Consider the following 20,386-nt stretch of genomic DNA (forward strand, 5'->3'; position numbering starts at 1 on the left):
ATAGTGACAGCTGCAGCAAATATGACAAAAAGTCACTTTTATAAGAGTTGCAGACTGCACCTTTAAGATCAGTAGCAAGGCACTAATATACTTTATGCAAAACATTGTAGGTTTTCACTAAAATAATACTTTTTTTAAACAGATTTCAGATTAAAATTTGCGGGACAGTAGAACAGAAAGCATTTTTTTTAACTTTATTTTTCTCCACAACAAATGGTTTCCAACAACCTAACATGAAATAGCAATAGAATCACCATTACTGTTGGCATCACCTCAAAAGCATGAATATAGAATGGTTTTTATGGTCAACAAAAGTTGTGCTAATTTATTCTAAAATAGGTCTCCTCAAATTCCCTGGTGTTCATGATCATTGGAGGCGCCGTCTCTTTGTCTACCTCTGTGTCTTGCAGCCTCCATCCTGACAAAGCACTCATAATGGCTCCAGGCCCTTTGTGTAGTGCCTTGGCTGTGACTGCTTGGTGTTCAGTTTTCTATGTCAGTGTGTTTTCAGGTGTGTGTCTATAGCAGGGGTCACCAACACGGTGCCCACGGGCACCAGGTAGTCTGCATTGACCATGTGAGGTGTTCTTAAGAGCTCTAGTCACCAATGAGCTCCATCTAAAATCTGATTTACTTTCCGGGATTCAAACTCACAAAGATAAATACAAGTGAGAGATGTTGTTAGTACATCGTTAAGTTAAACACTGCTGATAATTTTAGTAATAAATCAATCATCTTTAAATATTTATTTTCATTGAAACATTGTGACAAATGTTTTTAAGTATTGCAGATCTGGTGCATGGTCAGTGGTATGTTAAATATGTGAAATATATATATATATATATATATATATATATATATATATATATATATATATATATATATATATATATATCATACATATTTTTAAAAACACAAGGTGGATATTATAGAAAATTTTATGAAAATGAAACTATTCCATAAATTCAATCTAATCCACTTTATTTATATAGCACATTTAAACAACAAAATGTTTCTAAAGTGCTACACATGAGATCATAAAAACAGTAAAATCCCAACAATGCAAATTAGTTCCACCACTAAATGAGTATAAAACAATAAATAGAAATAAAAACGATTTTAAAAAACACAGGGGACCACAGAACTTACACTGCGCTAAAAGCCAGAGAATAAAAGTGGGTCTCCACGGTAGGGGCTGTTCGGACGTGGAGGGGCAGAGCGTTCTACAGCTTAGAGAATGCTCTGTCCCCCCTGGTTTTATGGTTCGTCCTAGCGAAACCTCAATTAGGAGAAATGAAGTTTTTCATGTTGAAACCTCAACAATTTTCTAAGTTACTGCTAGCCTTCCTTATTATCTTATCATCTAAATGAAATGAAATTGTGAAAATAAAGTATTTAAATGTTTTTCTATCTGGTAGCTCTTTGGAATACAGTACCGATGAAGAAGCTCACAGTTTAAGAAACGTTGGTGACCCCTGATCTATAGTATTAAATCACAAGTTTTATGCTTTGAACACAAGTGTTTACCCAATGATAACAAAAACCTTTACATTTCTGAGAGATGTATGTATGTATGAAATGGTGTGTAATGTTCGGGTGTAAGTGTGTCATAGAGTGTGGAGTGTATCAAAGTATTTAACATGTTGATATTACAAGGTTTATACTCTTTTGAACAAAGGTTAACTGTTTTCAATACATCACAGCGAAGAGCTTAGAGGCCTTCAATTTTGAGTCAGTGTATCATTGAGATATATTTAAACTTGGGGGTCAAACAACAAGCTCCCTGTTTCACTGATTTATAAGTTGTGTTTTTCTTTTTTTAGAGCAAGGTAATTCCATATACGGTGATGAACTCAGGTTAAATCACATACCCTGTTGGATGACCTTTCTCTTGTCTATACAGGCAGTAGTGTAAAGCAGCAAATGTGTTGTAAAATATGGTGTTTGGTCACTTTGGTTTCAGCATATGCTCTTAGTGTGTAAGCAATCAGCCAAAACTGTATCTATTCTTATGGTTTATTTTTTGCGTGAAAAGTTTTAACAACTTCTCAATAGCGTAATGCTGTGGCCGATACGCGCACACACACAAAAAAGGAATAATTTTGTTTTTGGGCGATAAATGTAGTGGTTTAGCTTAACTCTGTAAAAAAAAACTCACAATATGCTATCATTAAAACTCTAACCACAGGTAGCTGTTAAATGAGTAACTGTGAAAAGACAACTAAATACGTCTAGCTAGAATCTCTCGCCCAGATCTACACCCACTCTCCCCTGATAAAGACGCCCGGTGCTCCCAGCCCAGCATGGCTCTAAGTTAACTGGACTCTTCTTCTCCGTTTAATCCACAGAGTCACTTTCTACTTTCAACAGATGCCTGAAGACTCAACTGTTCAGGGAACAAATAAGGCACTTGATCTGACCCTTCTCCTATTTGTCCTTAGACTGAGTCAGATGGTCCAAGACCAGCTCTTAGAGAATATTTAGCACTGACAATGTTGAGTGTTGTTATTAAACGATGAATTCCGTTTTAATTGTTGTTGAATTGAATATATAAAACATTTAGTCACTTCTTCTACCTGCTACAACTGTAGATCAATGCAACCAATCAAACTTGAAGCACTTGTTGCACTTACTAGGTTATTTCCTCCTGTCTAAATCCTTGCTTGTGTTGTATGTCACTTTAGACTAAAGTGTCTGCTAAATGAAATTGTAAAACACTCCATACCTGTTTTAACCACTGGAAGTCCCCGAGTTAGCAACTAGGGCCTGTACTACGAAGATGGATTTCCTCTTAGGGCGTTTCCAGGATTTATTTTGTGTGTACTGTACTACAATGCTGATTTACTTCTTACCAGGGTAAATCACCATGGTAACTTATGCTGATCAGCTAACCTGGTCGGGAGTAGGTTACATTTGGGATAATATCTTAGCGAGCATAAAAACACTGAGTCCAGACCAGTTCTCTTTGAATCTGACAGGTGACAGGAGAGAAAGAATGGATAGATGCGATCCTTAATTTACCCAATGACATCCTATATCTGCAGACCCATGATTTCATTCATTCACTCCAGGATACATACGATTTTTTTCAGTTGCTGCAGTAGACAAATAGGAAAATAAAAAAGCTTAAACTTGTTTTTTTTAAGGCTATATGTTTCTGCCTATGTTTAAAAAAGTAGTTTTGAGTCATCTGTCAGTTGTAAACAATATATATATATCATATATATTAGGGATGTCTACTACTGCTATGCAGTTTCAGGCAAAACAAATACTGAATTAAAGTTGCAGTTATAATTTCTAGCTAACTAGGTAATAATAATGGCTGATTTTTTATGGGCTATAGCTACATAATAACATTCTAAGAAGACCTAAGAAGTGCAAATATGGTTAAGGTGTCTTAATCCAAAATATCTGATATTTTACATTATAGAACAAGTGAATACACATTGCCAGGCCCTCAGAACAAAGCATTAAAGGAAACAAAACTGAGGATATAACAGAATATAAACCCTTAGTTTAAAATCATGTACCATTGCTGGCAACGCTATTTATGTCTGAGAGTAAAATAAATAATAATGATGTAACTGTGGTGCCAATCTGTTTGACAGTGGCCCTAAGTTTACCTGAAAGACAATTGACATTTGGTTTGTGGTAAAGTATGTGCATATAAAACACTGTAGTGGAGAGTTCAGTGGCAAACATGTCAATTACAGTGAGTACAACTGATTTGAAGAAAGGAGGGAGGTACACGAGACAGAAAAGTTACTGATGTAAAAGATCACTTTCACCAGATCATAAAATTTAAACAACAGTTTGAATTGTTTTAGTTTTTTTAAAAAAAATCATTTGAATTAGTAAAACCTAGAGATATAGTTGTCAGTAAACTTTATAAAAGCATATCATTTAAACTGGCCTTATTAAATGTAAGTTTTTTTTAGTTTTTTTTTTTAAATAGCTCAAAAGTGCTTCTCTTTTTAAAGTTATTTACAGTTTTTATCGTTCATTTGATGGTACTTTATATATTCAAGAGTTTCTCTTCTTTGGAGCCAATTACTGAGGTTCCACCAATCACTAGAACTCTATACTTAAGACACTAGGACATCTGTCCTATAGCACGTTGTCCAGTGCCAAACTGATTCCTAATATCAGTAATGACAGACCTCACTTTGATGTGACTGATAATGGGCAGCTTTGTTCAAAGCAGATGATCTTATAAGAACGTCTGTATTTTGTCAGCTTGTGCAAAATATTAAACAATGGTCGTCTGTGTACAAGCAAATAAAAAAAAAAACTCAACATGAAGCAAAACATTTGTTTATTTGGCCTAAAAGGGCCATAAATAAAATTTATTCTCTCTTTTTATTAACAAGCCACAGGAACTCTGTGGCCCTCTACCACAGCACAGAAAACATCTCCTTCTGGCGCAGTCCACAAAGACGTGAGAATGGTTTGAGATGAGCTGCGGATAAATGTGAAGGCTCTGTAAAAGAAACAGGATGGGATAATACTGTACGGAACACGCGGCAGAGCAGATCCTATTCAGACAGGGAGGGGCGAGCACGGAAGGGAAAGCTTGAACAAAACTAAAAATATGAAGATCTCTGGAAACATTTTGTGTATTGTGTTTTTTTGCAAAGCTGTAGCAGTTGTAGTTGGCCTGTAACCGCTGAGGGACGGCCATCACCACGCGCACACTCCTCATTACCTCCAACTGTCAGTCCTCCTCTCCCTAGGAAATAAAACTCAAAACATATTCATATGGATAAAACCTTGAGCAGCAAATGAGTAACAAAAGAACAACAGCAAGAAGCAAGTGACCCCTGGATTGAGGAGGAAGGCATGAGTTGATAGAGGTCAATGGGCTTCAATGGGCCTGGAACCAAACCAGCAGAAGGGCCTCATCTAACTACTGAGCTCATCTTCCCTCAGCGTGCCTCTTGTTGAGGGCCGCCACTGTGCGGCTGAAGCGCTCACACAGCTCCAGGGTAGAGTAGGTGGGTAGTTTGGGGGGGTCATGGAAGCTTTTGATCTCGGTGGAGCAGTCCAGGAGCTTTGGGAGGAAGTCGGTCAGCTTTTCCTGGAGGTTGGCTGCCAACACAGGGAGATAAGTTATAATCAGAACGTCAACATTTCCTAGAAGTTATCACACAGTGGATACATTTAGTGACTGAGGCAGAGTGTGGAACCTCAACTAACAAAGGCTCTGCTGATACAGACACACATCCTTACAAGCTCTAACCTTCTTTTTCCACTTGGTCTTTTCTTCCATGAAATTTACCTCCAAAGCTTTTCTTTAAACATGTTCAAGGTAATCTCATATATATATATATATTAGGCTTGGGCGGTATCCAAATTTTGATAACGTCAAACCTCTTCCCTATTTAATCGTGGTATGACTAATTAAAAATTATGACGATTTTTGTTTGTCCATTCACATTACTATTTAAAATGTGACCTGTATCAGACAGACTCCAGTGTGAAAGGTTGGTTTGTGGCTCCAATCTGACCCGCATGTGCATAATCCACGTATACAAAATATAAGGATAATCCATGTTCTTGTGCAGAAAAAAAATTGATTCAATAGTGGATGCTTGTGTTTCAAGCCTGTCTTAATTTGTTCCCTCGCTGCTCCAATCAGAGCAGTCACTGACAGCTGAAGCTCAACACTTTTTTCTTTTTTTTGCAGCCAGTACTCACTCACACAGCTGTTGCTGGCCATAGAATCATGTTTAGGCATTCAATAAATAATATCTGATATTTAATCCTTATCACCTATATAAGAGCATTGCATTTTTTTTTTCTTTTACAGTGTTGAAACGGATTCTGTTGCTATTTTATGACACTGCGGTATACGGTATTACCGCCCAAGCCTAACCTATAACTATAACCCTACATATTGATATGTTTTCATACCAAGTTAGACTCTTAGGCTATGTTCAAAATGGCAGAGGGTTTACTATAGGAATGTGCAGATGTTAGAGGGCTATTGAGAAGTGTGGTTGAATGGAGAATGAAGTTTGGAGTTCCTAGCTGAACATGCCGCCTCCGACTCCCGTTCATTGGCTCTACATTATAGAAAGAGTGGCTTGGCTTTATTTCCGCCTCGGCGCCCTTTCTGGATTCACCAGCTTGGACGAGAGTCGCTTTCAGAGTTACTTCCATCTCTCCCGTGCCCGGTTTGACAACCTGCTGACTAGGAATGTGCAATATTTTGTCGTTTATGATTTATCGTCAAAAACATTCTCACTGGTAAGAATATGTCATCCCTCCTTATAAACGATAACTTCCCATGTCTGAAAGTAGCGAGGGCCACGGGCCATTTGTCCCTCAATTTAACCAAGAATGCCCCAAAAAAATACCTTGTTCCACGGGCCAAAACTGCCCCGTTTGTTGTCAACAACTTATTATTCTCTGGAGCGGAACGTTGTTTACGGAAGCTCTGCACGGTGTGTGGAGTGTTCGTCACGGCTACCTGGAGCTACTATGCTGCGACACATCATGGACCCCTACTTGGTTAAAACCAGATAACCATCCAACAAAGGGAACCGATGCAAGTTCCTCCTTCAGATCCACCCAAAGTTCCACAAACACAGGGATAGAGATGAACCTGTAGCAACGATTATGAACTGGAAACTCAACTATGCTAAGCTAGCCCACCGACAGAGAGACTGAGCTAAGTGCTAACGCTAACCACTTCATATAAGGAATAACAGACCAAGTAAAAAGAACACATCTTACTGTCATCAAACCACAAAGAGCCACCAATTTGTTTATGGTCAGATTTAACAATTGTATGGAAAGATAAAAGCTAAACATGTCACACGTTGTGTGAAATAAATGTTGGCACAATAACTAATGTCACTATTCATTCATCCCAATTTGTGAAATGCAATATTTTTTAATTATATTTCATCAGCAGTAAAAACACTATTAAAGTTATTTGTGCTTTTTTTTTTAACAATTTTATTTCAAGTGAGGAAATAAATGAATTACATACAATAACACTAATAGTACTCCACATGCACAAATATATCCCATAAAATATCAGCTCATGAGCTGTTTGAGTCAGCAATTATTGTTGCCTTTTTAAATGTGTCTAGTGTTGATGTATTCAGATCTATTTGTGTTTGTAAGGAACCTGTTTACACTAAGTTGTGAATTTTTTTATTATTATTTTATTTTTATCGTTATCGTTATTGTGATAATTAATGGAAATTATCGGGATATGTTTTTTGTCAATATCGCCCATCCCTAATATACCACGCACTACAAACTCGATGGGGCGGATTCACTATCTGAAATAAAGGGTTGAAAACCAGGTACGTTTCCTGCTGTGGAGAATTCACTACGATAGCGGCGCGAATATAGCAAGTATAGACGTGGTTGAGAACGCCCTGTTTAAATTTTGCTTGTTCAACGTGGAGGTATGTGCACAAAAGCACAAAATGACATTTGAATAAGTTAAATTGACATCTCTGTCTGCTGCACAAACATTTAATATTGTAAAAAACTAAATAAACAAATACAAGTGCTGTTTAATAAACTTTAAAACCTAATGATATTTCCCCCCCAGTTTAATGTGGCTATTCCGCCAGTTCAAGTAACTTTGCTCTCATCAGTCCAAGGAAACAAACTGTCCTATTGAGCTGTTGATGCCACTGATCTGAGTTACTGAAGCAATGGATACATCAGTCTGCACCATTTGAAGATGATCTACTGAGAATCATGCAGCAGGTCTGAGCTCTTAAATAGCGCTGTGTCACGCACACACTCAGATGTTTCATCCCTGTGTAAATTACGCAGCTGCTCAGCTGATTCTGGCCTGACACTTCTTGTCATCAACGCAACACAAGAGTTTGAGTCAAAACATGGAGAGGAAGACAAAGGAGCTCACTGGAGGGGAGCATCTAGAGCGACATCCATGGAGTTCCGTGCAAAGCATCTCTGCACTGCACTGCAGCCACAGTGGACTCCACAAGGCTGTTTCTCTCCGTCACACACACTTTACTCTGCATTTTATTTCAGTGGTGGTTAATATTGACTATAGTTTTATTTAAATTATTTTCTAGAAAGGTTAACTGGAGCATTTTCCCATCTCTGCTGTGTATTATATCAATATTCACTGCAGAGATGATCTCTGCGTGAGTTTGCACCTGCCTGAGTCATACTATTTTTGGCACAGAAACAGTCACCGCAAAAGGTTCCAGGTTTGGTGAATTACATTGCATCCACTGCATTAATTTATTTGCATTACCTCCTCTTATTTTTTGCTCCTCTTGTGAGATCCGCCTACTTTACATATTCAGAGGGAAACGCGCTACATGGATTGTGAGTGCATTGTGAAGCGCAGAAGATGCATAGTCCTGATTCCCTAGGGTTTGTAGCCCTTATCGGCGCATGGAGTGACGTTAGCACACATTTTAATACCTATAAACTTTAGTGAGTATACACTGTCTACTGTATACTATAAGTATGATTAGGAGGATGGCAGTTCTTCCTGAGGTATACTTCCAAGTTTCCCAAGATGCATTTGGAACCTACGACAACACAAACCTGAAGCCACATTTTCACGGTCTCACTTTAATTATAGGATAAGATAATAAAGAATGCTCGCAGTAACTTAAAAAGGTAGGAAATGTTTACATTTCAACATGAATCTATTTATTTTTTCTAATTTTTGCAATAGTTTTATTTTCATTACATTTCATAGAAAATTATCATCATCCTATTTTACGCGCTACTAACAAACATGTAACATGCAACAAGTATTTAACTACATCTGTATTTATTTTTATGAGTTTGAATCCTAGAACGTAAATCAGATTTTAGATGGAGCTCGTTGGTGACTAGAGCCCCTGAGAACACCTCACATGGCCCATGCGGGCTACCTGGTGCCCGTGGGCACCGTGTTGGTGACCACTGATCTAATGTGAATGCGCTACATACTCATTTTGACCTCAGACTTATTATGAGTTGTACGTTAGTATGACATTTCAAACACAGCCTTAGACAAAGAGGAGGATATTACGCAATGAAGCCAATGTCAAATTACAAACATGTGAAACAGCATGGAATATTAGTCTAATGAAAATAAGGAGGAGAGGCTATTTATAAAGGAAATCTTTCATTGGGAGGTAAACATGTCAGGAACAACACTGTCTCTGACGTTCTGTCTGACTCACATCATACTCTATAAACACAGCGGCTTTATCTAAAAGCAAAGCACGATGTGTAATATGACCTCATTTCAAAATAATAAACAAGGCAGGGGTGTCAACCTCATGTTAGTCCAGGAACCAAATTTTGGAGAATTTGAGAGTTCTTTTAACAATTTGATTTTAAAAATGACTGCCATCAATAAGCACAAGAAAACTGTCAGCATTGGCAAATGTTGTAAAGTTTCATTGAATTTGTGTATCTACAACTGAATAGGTAGTAATTCACATTTTTCTTGTTTTCTCTTTACTTTCTCTTACAGGCCAAATTTGATGCTCTAAAGCAGTGGTTCTAACTTTTTTGGCTCGAGTACCCCCTTTCCCGCCAGAGTGGTAATCTTTTCTCTTATTTCTGAATCCAAGTACCCCCTTTGGCTTAGAAACCTATTTAAAAACAACTATAGAGCACAATGATGGAATGAACAAGTGACAACACTTTTTAAAGAATCTAATAATATAAATAAGTGGAAAGAAACCGTATTTAGCGCAGTGGTTTCTAAACCTTTATGGATCGTGACCCCATTTTGATAAAAAATTTCTGGTGACGCCAAAGAAATTAGATTTTGAATGGTGTTTGAGCTTAGATTTTTCTTCTTTTTTTTTACTGCATTTTAGTTGAACTTGATTCATATTTCACAAAGTGGAAGTACAGAATTACAGTTGTTTAAGATTGTGTGTTGTTTTAGTGGCTCCTGAATAGATTTATTTCTATAGTTTTTATTATTTCCGGTCATCTCACGCCTGGGGTGGAACCAAGAATGAGTCTTTATTTGTTAATTTTCCACTCTCTCCCTCTCTATCTAAAGTACCCCCTATAGTACCATCGCGTACCCCATGGGGTACACTTACCCTTATTTTAGAAACACTGCTCTAAAGGGCAGGAACTGGCCCCCTGGCCTTGAGTTTACAAAAGTGGCGTAAGGTGTGAAGTGTTGAATGATAAAGCACTTTAAAGGAAAAATATATTTTACCATCATTAGAAAAACAGTAAAAAAAAACAAAACATATTAGGGGTAAATTGAAGCTTAAGATCTTTGAACGCTAACCACCTTTTATTACATTACAAACACTGAGGGATGTTTGTTCTCTGTAGAGGACTGACCTTCCATCTCCTGGCCGAGGTACGAGCACCAGCGGTTTCTCATGTCCTCCACAGCCAGCAGGTCTCTCTCTGTGTCGTGGACCAGAAGCAGAGGGATGCAGGGAACCACCAGCTCATTCATGATGCCCAGGCCTATGGTCACCTCCACTTCCTCTGTAGACTCAAACATGGCTGCTGCTTGCTCATTTAGTTTCTGTGGAGTACGACAACAACACCGTTAAGTGCTTTATTCATTTATGTGGACACAATAGAATGTGGGGATTCAGTTTTACATTTAGTTTTAGTTTAGTTTTCTAAAAGGCTACAGGTTCAAAAGACAAAACAACGTATCAAATTGATATCAAATCAAGAAGCCAAGCAGTGATATTAACGAACAAGCAGAATCTGGGATTCTCTGATTGATCAGGAACTGACCATAAAAACTACAGGCTTTATTAGATTTTTATTGTCACTAATTATTGCAAATCTGATCATAATTAATCTCCATTAAAAAGACCCAATGAATCATCATCACAGAAATTGTGTTTCTTTTCTGAAACATTTATTAGGTGAAAATGTGTAATTTCAATTGTTTTCACAAAGAAAAACATTAAAAAGCTCTTCTACATTCACTCAGCTACAGACAGCAGTCTGTCCACATCTGTTATATTTTGTGTGTGTTTGTAATGTATTTATGCTATTTATGCTCTGCTATTCAAAAATGTTCTGTATTTTGCTCACGTTTCCCTGACATGTACAATTTTCAATAAAGTAAAGAGAAAAAAACTCGATCAACTTCTTTAAATCAATTACATTTTTGTCTAGAAAATACAATGATATTTACAGCAATGATAAAAACATAAACCGCAATCCTCAATAAGCCAATCTTTTCAGTTACAATGATAACTAAATAGGTGCTTCATAAGGACGTGGGGACATTTTTGCATTTCCCCTCCACTGTTAAGCTGTTGTTTCACAAAAACTGAATGATAGCTCTGCACAAAGTCACATAATGTGGCACCATCTTTTTCCCTCTTTCTATCTATACTGTATACAGGCCCATGTATGTGTGTGTGTGTGTGTGTGTGTGTGTATATATATATATATATATATATATATATATATATGCTGTGACACTCTACAAATTTCCCCTTTGTGGGACGAATAAAGGATATCTTATCTTAAATATAAAAGTATTACTGTGTCACTTTATTAAGATTGAGATAAGTAAGTGCTGACTGACCTAGTCAGAGTTTTGGATGAAGCCTTTTAGGGGAATTTGATTTAGTCTTTCAATTAAATTAAATTAAAATAGGTCTTTAATTTTCTTATATTAAATTGGAAGTCAGCATCCAATGTGAACATTTTTAAGTCAAAGTTTTAAGTCTACTGCGTATGATTGAGAGGGAGATTTTTGGGTCACGTTGTTGATGTGTTTGTTGATGATTTTTTTTTTTTTTTTTTTTTTTTTTTTTTTCAGTTCATTTCCGACATGGTTGCATTCACAGAAATTCATTTGACATTCAGAGCAAAATCACATCATTGTTTTTTTTTTTTTTTTTTTTTTTTTTTTGTCCTTTTTTGTCCTTTTTCATGCCGGAAAGGGCGACGGAAAAAAGCATTATGCTTATCCAGATCCGTCCCCTAATTTGAACACAGATAATTTTACATCCAACCTCGTTTCTTCCCTATTTTTTTTTTTTTTTTTGTCCCTTTTTTTTTTTTTTGTGATGTGTTCTCGTCTGCAGTCATTGTTCCAGTTGTTACTCTTCCTCACAGTCTTTTTCTTCCGTATTTCCTCTGGCTTTCTTTTCCAGTCGTTGTTTACGTTCCTCCAACTCTCAATGACCAGTTAATGAGTTCCATGTCGTCGCTGTAGCGTTCAATGAAGAGTTGACTTGAGATCTGTATGTGTGTAAAAATGTACTCCTCGTTTTGTCCTTAAATTGTTTCAGATTATCTGACTGTTGTGTCTCTTCGTCAAGGCTGTTCCAGAGGTTCATGGCTCTATGCACAGTACTATGTTTGCCAACGTTTGATATGATCCTGTTTGGTCTAAACACATTATTATGTCTGAATTCATAGGGATTTTGATTGTAAGTGAAACGTTTTTGTATTCGATGTGGTAGTTTTTTAGATGCAGCCCTAAATGCGTGTATTTGTGTGTTGTAGTGTATTATTTCTTGCAGTTTTAGGTATTTTGACTTCTCAAATAAATCGTTTGTGTGTGTGTTGTATGGTACTTTATGTAAAATTCTTATAGCTTTTTTTTGTTGTTTAAATAGTGGTTCAAGATACGTTTTGTAGTTATTACCCCATATTTCGGAGCAGTAGTTTAAGTGCGATGCTATGAGTGAAGAATAGATTGTTTTAAGTGATTTGGTGTGTAGGATTTGTTGAAGCTTCCATAGGATGTAACTGCTTTTGGCAACTTTGTTTTTAACTATTTGTATATGTTTTTTCCAGGTCAGCTTGTCGTCCATCCACACTCCTAGTACCCTATATTAATTATTTTATTTGATTTTACTGATGATTTTAAATCTTATTATTCTTAAGCTGTTGAATGTTTTATTATGTAAAGCACATTGAGTTGCCTTGTGTATGAAATGCGCTATACAAATAAATTTGCCTTGCCTTATGTAATTTGTAGAAGTGTGGTGTACTGTACAGTTTTTTTTAATTTATTTTTTAAATATCTATCTTGTTATAGAAGACAGCCAAAAGCGAATAAGTTTAACTCGACACTTACGTAAAATAAATGTGGCATAAAACCTTAGAAATGTACACGTGATTTTAAGATGGCAGAACACAGGCTCTAAAACAGTAAAGTAGTCCAATCTTTAAAAGTTAATAAAACAAATATGGTGCAAAATGATACGTTTTGTTGGGCATAGATCTTCTAATAAGCACATTTCAAAGGTTTTAGTCTAGGCCACATTTGTAAAGATCCCTTTAAGTAAAGAAAATTACAGTCTAAATATGTTGTTGCCAAAAAAAAAAATTAGCAATATCTGACTTTTTTCTATTTGGTTTACAAATAGTGCAATAGTAATAGTAAAAATAAAATAAAATAGTTTACAATAGTGTAATATCAGCTAGTGCTTCATTGGAAGAAAATATTTTTTTTCAAAATAATTAAAATCCTTTTACCGATCAATAATTATTGTTCAGCCATAAAAACAATGGTAAGAGCATAAATAGTAATAAGAGATATTTTTCAAAAACAATCACCAAAGCACAATCACACTGGAAACTATGGATAGGAAGAACAGCAGCAGGAGATTGGAGCTGTAAGAGATAAGATGTCTCTCACTCACCAGATTGAGCATTATTGTGTAGTTTTTTAATTAGAGGATTAAAACAACTTTGTCATTGTGCTTTTGATTAAATAATGTTTTAGTTTGCGATAAAAATTATTAGTCGATAAAATGAACAGTGATGTGGGAATGTATCAGGGGTGGATTGGTTTTGTCTCACACAGCATTTTATTTTCAAACCTGAATTTAATAAGCCTGCATTGGCTTCATACAAATAGAATCTAAAACTGAAAAATGTCACAGTGTTTATGATACGTTTGGTTCCATCAGAGATTTGCATTCTACCCATTAAATAGCTTGAGACCTAAAGCATCATGTTCATCATTGAGCATCAGCCAGTCACACAAGCTGCAGATGCTCCGTCACCCTCCTCGAGCCTCAGCCTGGATTCCAGCTTTCCTCTTTGTTTTTGGCAGAAACTTAATGCGGCTGCAGACAAACTCAATGACCTCACTGAAGAAAACAATCTGATACTCAGCAGAGCTGTTTGGAATCAGGGCGCTGCGAGGTGGGATTTGCAAAAACATCCAAGCACATTAAGTGTGTCGATGCGGGCGGTGTTTTCAATTAAAACAAAAGCTTGAGGTAAACAGCCGAGCGGTCGGAGCCGGAGGTGCTGGACGCAGATCTGAAGTGACCCGGTGGGCTCGGAGCTGTGATGGTTGGGGGTCATCTGAGGACACGGTAATGTGTTTACACTCCCTGGCCCTCCTGCTTCCTATCAGTGCTCCAAAGAACATAAGGAGCAGAATGCTGGTGCAAGGTTACCGAGTGCAGCAATGAGAGTGGCCAATCCCACAAAAACAGCCTCAGGTAAATATCACTAGAGCATAGCCTGAAGGATGGCATACTGAAACCATTGTTTATTAACCAGTGGGTATCAGATCAAACAGATGCACTGGAGGCTTCAATATCTCAGTAAAAGCTTTCACTAAAACTACTTGGCATATCGCCATTTCAATTCTGCTGAGTCATTCCAAAAGAGGGAGGGATAAAGTAATGATGGGATCACAGGAGGGAGTGTCCCTTCCAAAACAGACCTGAGGTGAGGCATTCAGGAAGTGTGTGAACCAGTAATGGACAAACAGGGAGAGTCGGTGGCTCACCAGCAGACACTGACGCCGATAATGACCCAGAAGCTCCTCGTTGTGACCTCTGTACAGACCCTTCAACAGCAGCTCTTTGTTATACTGGTAGGCGTAGATCAGATACATCAGAGCCTCCACGAAGCTGCAAAGCCAAGCAGAGGTTAGCGTCGGATCACAGCGCATCACAGAAGCCCCGAGAACTCAGAGTGCAAACCAGTTCACAGAGGAAAGGAACTCATTGAACCCAGTGCTTTAATACTGGACCACAACAGGAAAAGTGGGAGCTGGTGCCCCCTGCAGGACATGGGGGGCCGGTGCTTAGCGAAATCTGGGCCAGAAGGCAAAACCAGGCTTTATTCATCCTTTTCAGTAACATGAAAAGTCTGCAGTTTGTCGCTCATCTATGTCCTGTTAAATATCAGCATACTTAACACTATAGAAAGAAAAAGTGTTGCCTTACTTGTTCTTCTGAAAAAGCTCCAGGCCAGTTATCATAAAGATGGTTGTCTCTCTGAAGTTCCTATAGTCCTGATGCCACATCTGACAGAGAATGACACATGTATTTATTAAAGGCAGGATTGTTTGGGTCAAAGCCATGAATATAAATATAAATATTGAGAAAAACTATTTCTGTGTAGATGTGTTGCATCTACTGCATTATTTGACTGGAAGTCTCTTCACCTCATATTCATCTATGTTGACCTCCTCAGGCTTAATTAGGTCCAGTTTGGAACGTGCCACATTCATGATGCTCTTACATCTGTGGAAGGAGGCAGGGAGGAAAGAAAGAGCATTAGTCCTGAAGTGGTGAGTCACTGTGATACTCCAGGAGATGAAACGGTCCGGCCGGCCCTAAAGGCCCTAACATGGCCTAATGAATCACTCTTTAGTGCTGAGAGCAGAAGTTAAACACTCCTCCAGAGGACCCTATTGAGGCCACGTGCAAACATAAATCTAATTATCTAGCTGAAAATAGAGGAGGAGGGAGAAATCAATTATTCATTTATGAATATGGAACGAGGCCAACATGAAGGGTTTGGAAGTTTGAGGCGGCGGGTGACATTACAGAAAAGCACTCCAACATTTCAGAGTTTACACCAACCATGGAGGGAATATTAAACAAGAAGAACAAATGAAAGAATGTGTGAGAACATTATTGGTGTCAGACAGTCAAAGATACACAATACAGGCCTCTGCTGCCCCCCGCTGGCAGTTACAACACTTTTCAGCACAGCAACGTCTCCGTGTTCTGGAGAGCAAGATTTTCTTCAGGACAAATGAAATTTTTTTTTTGTTAGGCAGGTCCCTTAGTTTTATGGTTAACAGTTTCAAGTTTTTACAAATGTTAAACTCAAAGCTGCTCTGGGTTTAATTGAGCATGTGCTATTTTTTCTTGAAACATTTTATTTACAAATGTTATCTATAATGAGTGCTAAATTCTCCAGGTGTTCATAAAGGGTAACATATTTAATTTATTTACATGTACCAGTTTTCTACAAGTTCTTAAAAATGTTAAACTCAAAGCTGCTTTGGGTTTTATTGAGCATTTGCACTTTTTTTCTTGACACGTTTTATTTAAAAAATGTTTGTATTATTAAGGCAAGGCAAAGCAAATTTATTTGTATAGTGCATTTCATACACAAGGCAACTCAATGTGCTTTACATGATGAAACATTCAACTGTTTAAAATCAATAAGAACATTTAAAATCATCAGTACAATCAATTCAAATCATCAACAAACACATTACATCAACAACATGACCAAAAATCTCCCTCTCAATCATATGCAGGCGAGATAAAAAAAGAGCCTTTAACTTTGATTTAAAAATGTTCTCATTAGATGCTGACTTCAGCTCTGCTGGTAGTTTGTTCCACTTCTTTGCAGCATAACAACTAAACACAACATCACCATGTTTACTGTGAGCTCTGGGCTCTACTATCTGACCTGTGTCCATAGATCTGAGAGACCTGCTGAGTTCATACCTGACTAACATGTGACTGATGTATTCTGGACCAAACCCATTCACAGATTTATACACCAGCAGCAGAACTTTAAAGTCTATTCTGAGGCCAGTGTAAAGACTTTAAAACTGGAGTAATGTGTTCTGACCTCTTTGTTCTGGTTAAGACCCGAGCTGCAACGTTCTGAACCAGCTGTAGCTGTTTGATGCTCTTTTGGGGGATTCCTGTCAGAAGACCATTACAATAGTCCAGTCTGCTGGAGATAAAAGCATGGACCAGTTTCTCCTGATCTTTCTGAGTCATTAAACCTTTCACTCTGGAGATGTTCTTTAGGTGGTAGAAGGCTGTTTTTGTGATATATTTCATCTGACTGCTGAATGTCAGATCTGAGTCAATCAGAACACCAAGGTTTTTGATTTGGTCTTTAGCTATTAAAGATCGAGACTCAAGATAATTTCTGACAGCTGTCCTCTTTTCCTTGTTACCAAAGACAATCACCTCCATCTTGTCATGGTTTAGTTGAAGGAAGTTTTCACTCATCCAGCTGTTTACTTTTTCTAAGCAGTCATACATCTCGATGGGACCATAGTCATCTGGGTTCAGTGATAGATATAATTGTGTGTCATCTGCGTTGCTCTGATAATCAACCTTGCAGTTCTGTCAAATTTGTCCTAAAGGAAGCATATAAAGGCTAAACAGAAGGGGTCCAATAACAGAGCCCTGAGGAACCCCACAGGACATTAATAATCTGTCAGATTCAAAGTTTCCAATGCTTACAAAAAACTTTGCTCCTCCAAGTAGGACTTAAGCCATTGCATTACTTTTCCATTTAGCCCAACCCATGTTTGCAATCTGTGCAACAAAATTATATGATCTACAGTGTCAAATGCAGCACTTAGATGCAATAGAATAAGAACAGATACTTTTCCTGAATGAGTGTTCAACCTTATGTCATTGATCACTTTGATCAGAGCAGTTTCAGTGCTGTGATGAGAACGAAAACCTGACTGAAATTTATCAAATATTTTGTTGAATGTTAAGAATTGACTCAGTTGGTTGAAGACCACCTTCTCAATGATCTTGGCCATGAATGGAAGGTTGCTGATTGGTCTATAGTTAGCCAGTATAGAGGCATTAAGTGTTTTCTTTTTTAACAGAGGTTTCACAGCAGCTACTTTCAGGGATTTTGGTACGGTGCCTGATTGGAATGAGCAGTTAATTATCTGACACAAATCAGTGACAATTGATTTTATGACAGTTTTAAACAAGTTTGAGGGTAATGTGTCAAGGCAACACGTTGATGGATTCATCTGCTGAACAGTTTCCTCTATTGTTTTTGGGTTCACTGTAATAAACTAACATTGTAGTTGACTCATCCCTCAGTGGTTGAAGCTGTTCAAGCTTTTTGTTATTTTGCTGTTTGTTCAGATGTTTGACCTTATTGATTGTATTTTTTCATTGAAATATACAGCAAATTCATTGCATTTTCCAGCTGACAATAATTCAGGGGCTATCTGTTCTGGGGGGAGCATTCTTAAAAAATAAAAGATATGGAATTTGCTGGTTTAAAAACCTTTTTTTTTTTTATTATTGAAGGGATGTTTGTTTTACTTTTTTATTTAAGTACATTTAGTAGCATGTGCTTTTGCTTTTACCAGAGTTATTTTTTATTCAAGTATCTATATTTTTACTTCAGTACTGAAGACTAGTACTTTTGCCACCTCTGCATTTGAAAACTGCCATGAGTCCCCTTTGCACCAAAAGGTCAAATATTATGCATGTGACGCGTCATCACACAGAGCTGCACACACACTCACATATTAACACTTAACAGTTGTAATGTTTTTTTTAAAAGCCATACGATCTAGACGAGGGCAGCTTAGCACCCTGGTTCTCTTTGACTGCATCTGCTGTTGCTGCAGCAACTAACCGCGCTAACCACTGGGAATTATATTTATATTAATAATTACTGTTTCATGGCCACAACACAATCTTTTTCACCATGTCAAGTCTGGGGCTCCACATGTTTTTATTAGTGGTTGGACTTGAATAAAAAAATAATCTATTTACTGGAATAAGAGACTTTGTAATCAATGAATTTCGAATAATCTCAAAACAATATTTGACACAAGAGGCAACATTTTTATTTCAATGGATTATGGTATACGACTGAATCAATGAAAAAAATGAACGAGCTTAAACAACAAAATTGTGTTTATTGGAAACAGTGCAAAATAGGATATTTGTAGCATTAAATAAACACAGCAACTGATGAAGCAGATGAGTTTTGTTTGAAATTGAGTTTCTAGCCCCGCCCCACATCCTCTACCACCGTGAGTGGTCGACTGTCCACTACAATCATTTATCCACTGACTTTGTTCATTTGTCACTCATGAACTTATTCATATTGGCTCTGAACCCTGAACCCTTGGCGGGTAACTAACGTAGTAACCGAGGCTAGAAGAGCCCCGGTGATCAGCAAACTCTTACTTACTCAATTTGCACACAACTGGGCTTTTGTTTTCCATCCGTTGTTTTTATAAAAACTAAAATTAACGCCAACGAAGCACAGGAACGACTTCCCTGGTTTTCCCGTCTCTTGTGAGTGTTTCAATATTACTGCAGGTCCAACATAATACCTCATTTAAATTTGAAAACCGCGTCTTGGAATCAGTCTTTTGAATCAAATGTTATTTCTTATCTCTACAGTGCCTGAGTATTTATTAGTGGAGGACCTATACCAAGGACGAGTAACTCTAACTACATTCATCCGGACCCATCACCAATTAAACTAATAACTTCTCAAAATTTTATGCGACAATGGTGCTCGCTCATGCAATCCCCCTATGCTCTGAAAAACTTTTTTTGACAGCTCTTGCCTAACTTAAAAAGTCAGAAGAACACTCTAGTACCGGTATGTGCAATATATGGTCAATCCTTTTTCAGCTTCAAGTAAGGTAAGCTATAGATTCTTATTTACCTCTCATCAAAGGCCAGATTCCTGTCAGCAAACTGGGTGAGCAGCGTCCTCTCCAGAATCTTCTTGGGCGCCTGGTTCTGGATCAAGTAGACGATGATGTGTTGCAGACGGAAGTCAATCCCTGGTGCGGCATCGTCTTGGGCAAGTCTCAGGAGGCGAGAGTATTCCAGTTTGATGGCCTGCATAGAGACATAGCACTATGATTCTGGACTGCACACTGGACTCTATGGTATCCTAATAAACACCAAAATATTCTAAAAGAAATGCATTGGAAAAATGAGGTGAAAAAAATACAAGTTACTAAAAGCTTTAATGGACCCCATTTCCTTCACAAAAATCAAACCAGATTTGCCAGTTATTTTTGACTTTACATACAGTAGTTCTTATAAACACGCTTATTTCATTTCAAGTTCAAAGTAACGGATAACCAAAAATGTTAACTGAACTGAAATGAAGTGAATAATACAGTTAAAGACATTAAAAAAAAAGGAGGCCTATTTTGTATATTTGTTAAACTGAAAATTTTAAGTGTAAAAAACAGAAATTAAAAAAAAAAGAAAAGGAAAACCGCTCTTGTTCACTTCCTCTTTTCAATACAAACGCTTACATTTTAGAGTGGAATAAACTCATACTTGAGACTTTAGCCTAAATTGTGAAAAATGTGTGTACTATCTTTGCTGCATTACAAAATGTAATACCGGTACTAAATGGTTGTGTGCGCATGACAGTGTATTTTTACTCT

General features: G+C 37.4%; 1 protein-coding gene across 2 annotated transcripts in view; it reads right to left on the bottom strand.

Annotated features, from left to right (window-relative positions):
- Positions 1-4,323: 4,323 nt before the first annotated feature.
- The window catches only part of usp25 (ubiquitin specific peptidase 25), a 49,974-nt gene continuing 33,911 nt past the window's right edge, over positions 4,324-20,386 (bottom strand). The window contains exons 21-26 of one of the 2 annotated variants that reach the window (XM_028465849.1): positions 19,645-19,823; positions 15,383-15,461; positions 15,162-15,241; positions 14,720-14,843; positions 10,318-10,510; positions 4,324-5,088 (exon numbers count right to left, since the gene is read on the bottom strand). In XM_028465849.1, coding sequence (XP_028321650.1) covers positions 4,916-5,088; positions 10,318-10,510; positions 14,720-14,843; positions 15,162-15,241; positions 15,383-15,461; positions 19,645-19,823 — 828 coding nt within the window. In that variant the 3' untranslated portion in view covers positions 4,324-4,915. The remainder of the gene's footprint in view (positions 5,089-10,317; positions 10,511-14,719; positions 14,844-15,161; positions 15,242-15,382; positions 15,462-19,644; positions 19,824-20,386) is intronic. The other variant, XM_028465850.1, reaches the window with a different exon arrangement.

This window comes from Gouania willdenowi, chromosome 14, assembly GCF_900634775.1.
Source record: "Gouania willdenowi chromosome 14, fGouWil2.1, whole genome shotgun sequence".
In the NCBI taxonomy this organism is placed as follows: domain Eukaryota; kingdom Metazoa; phylum Chordata; class Actinopteri; order Blenniiformes; family Gobiesocidae; genus Gouania; species Gouania willdenowi.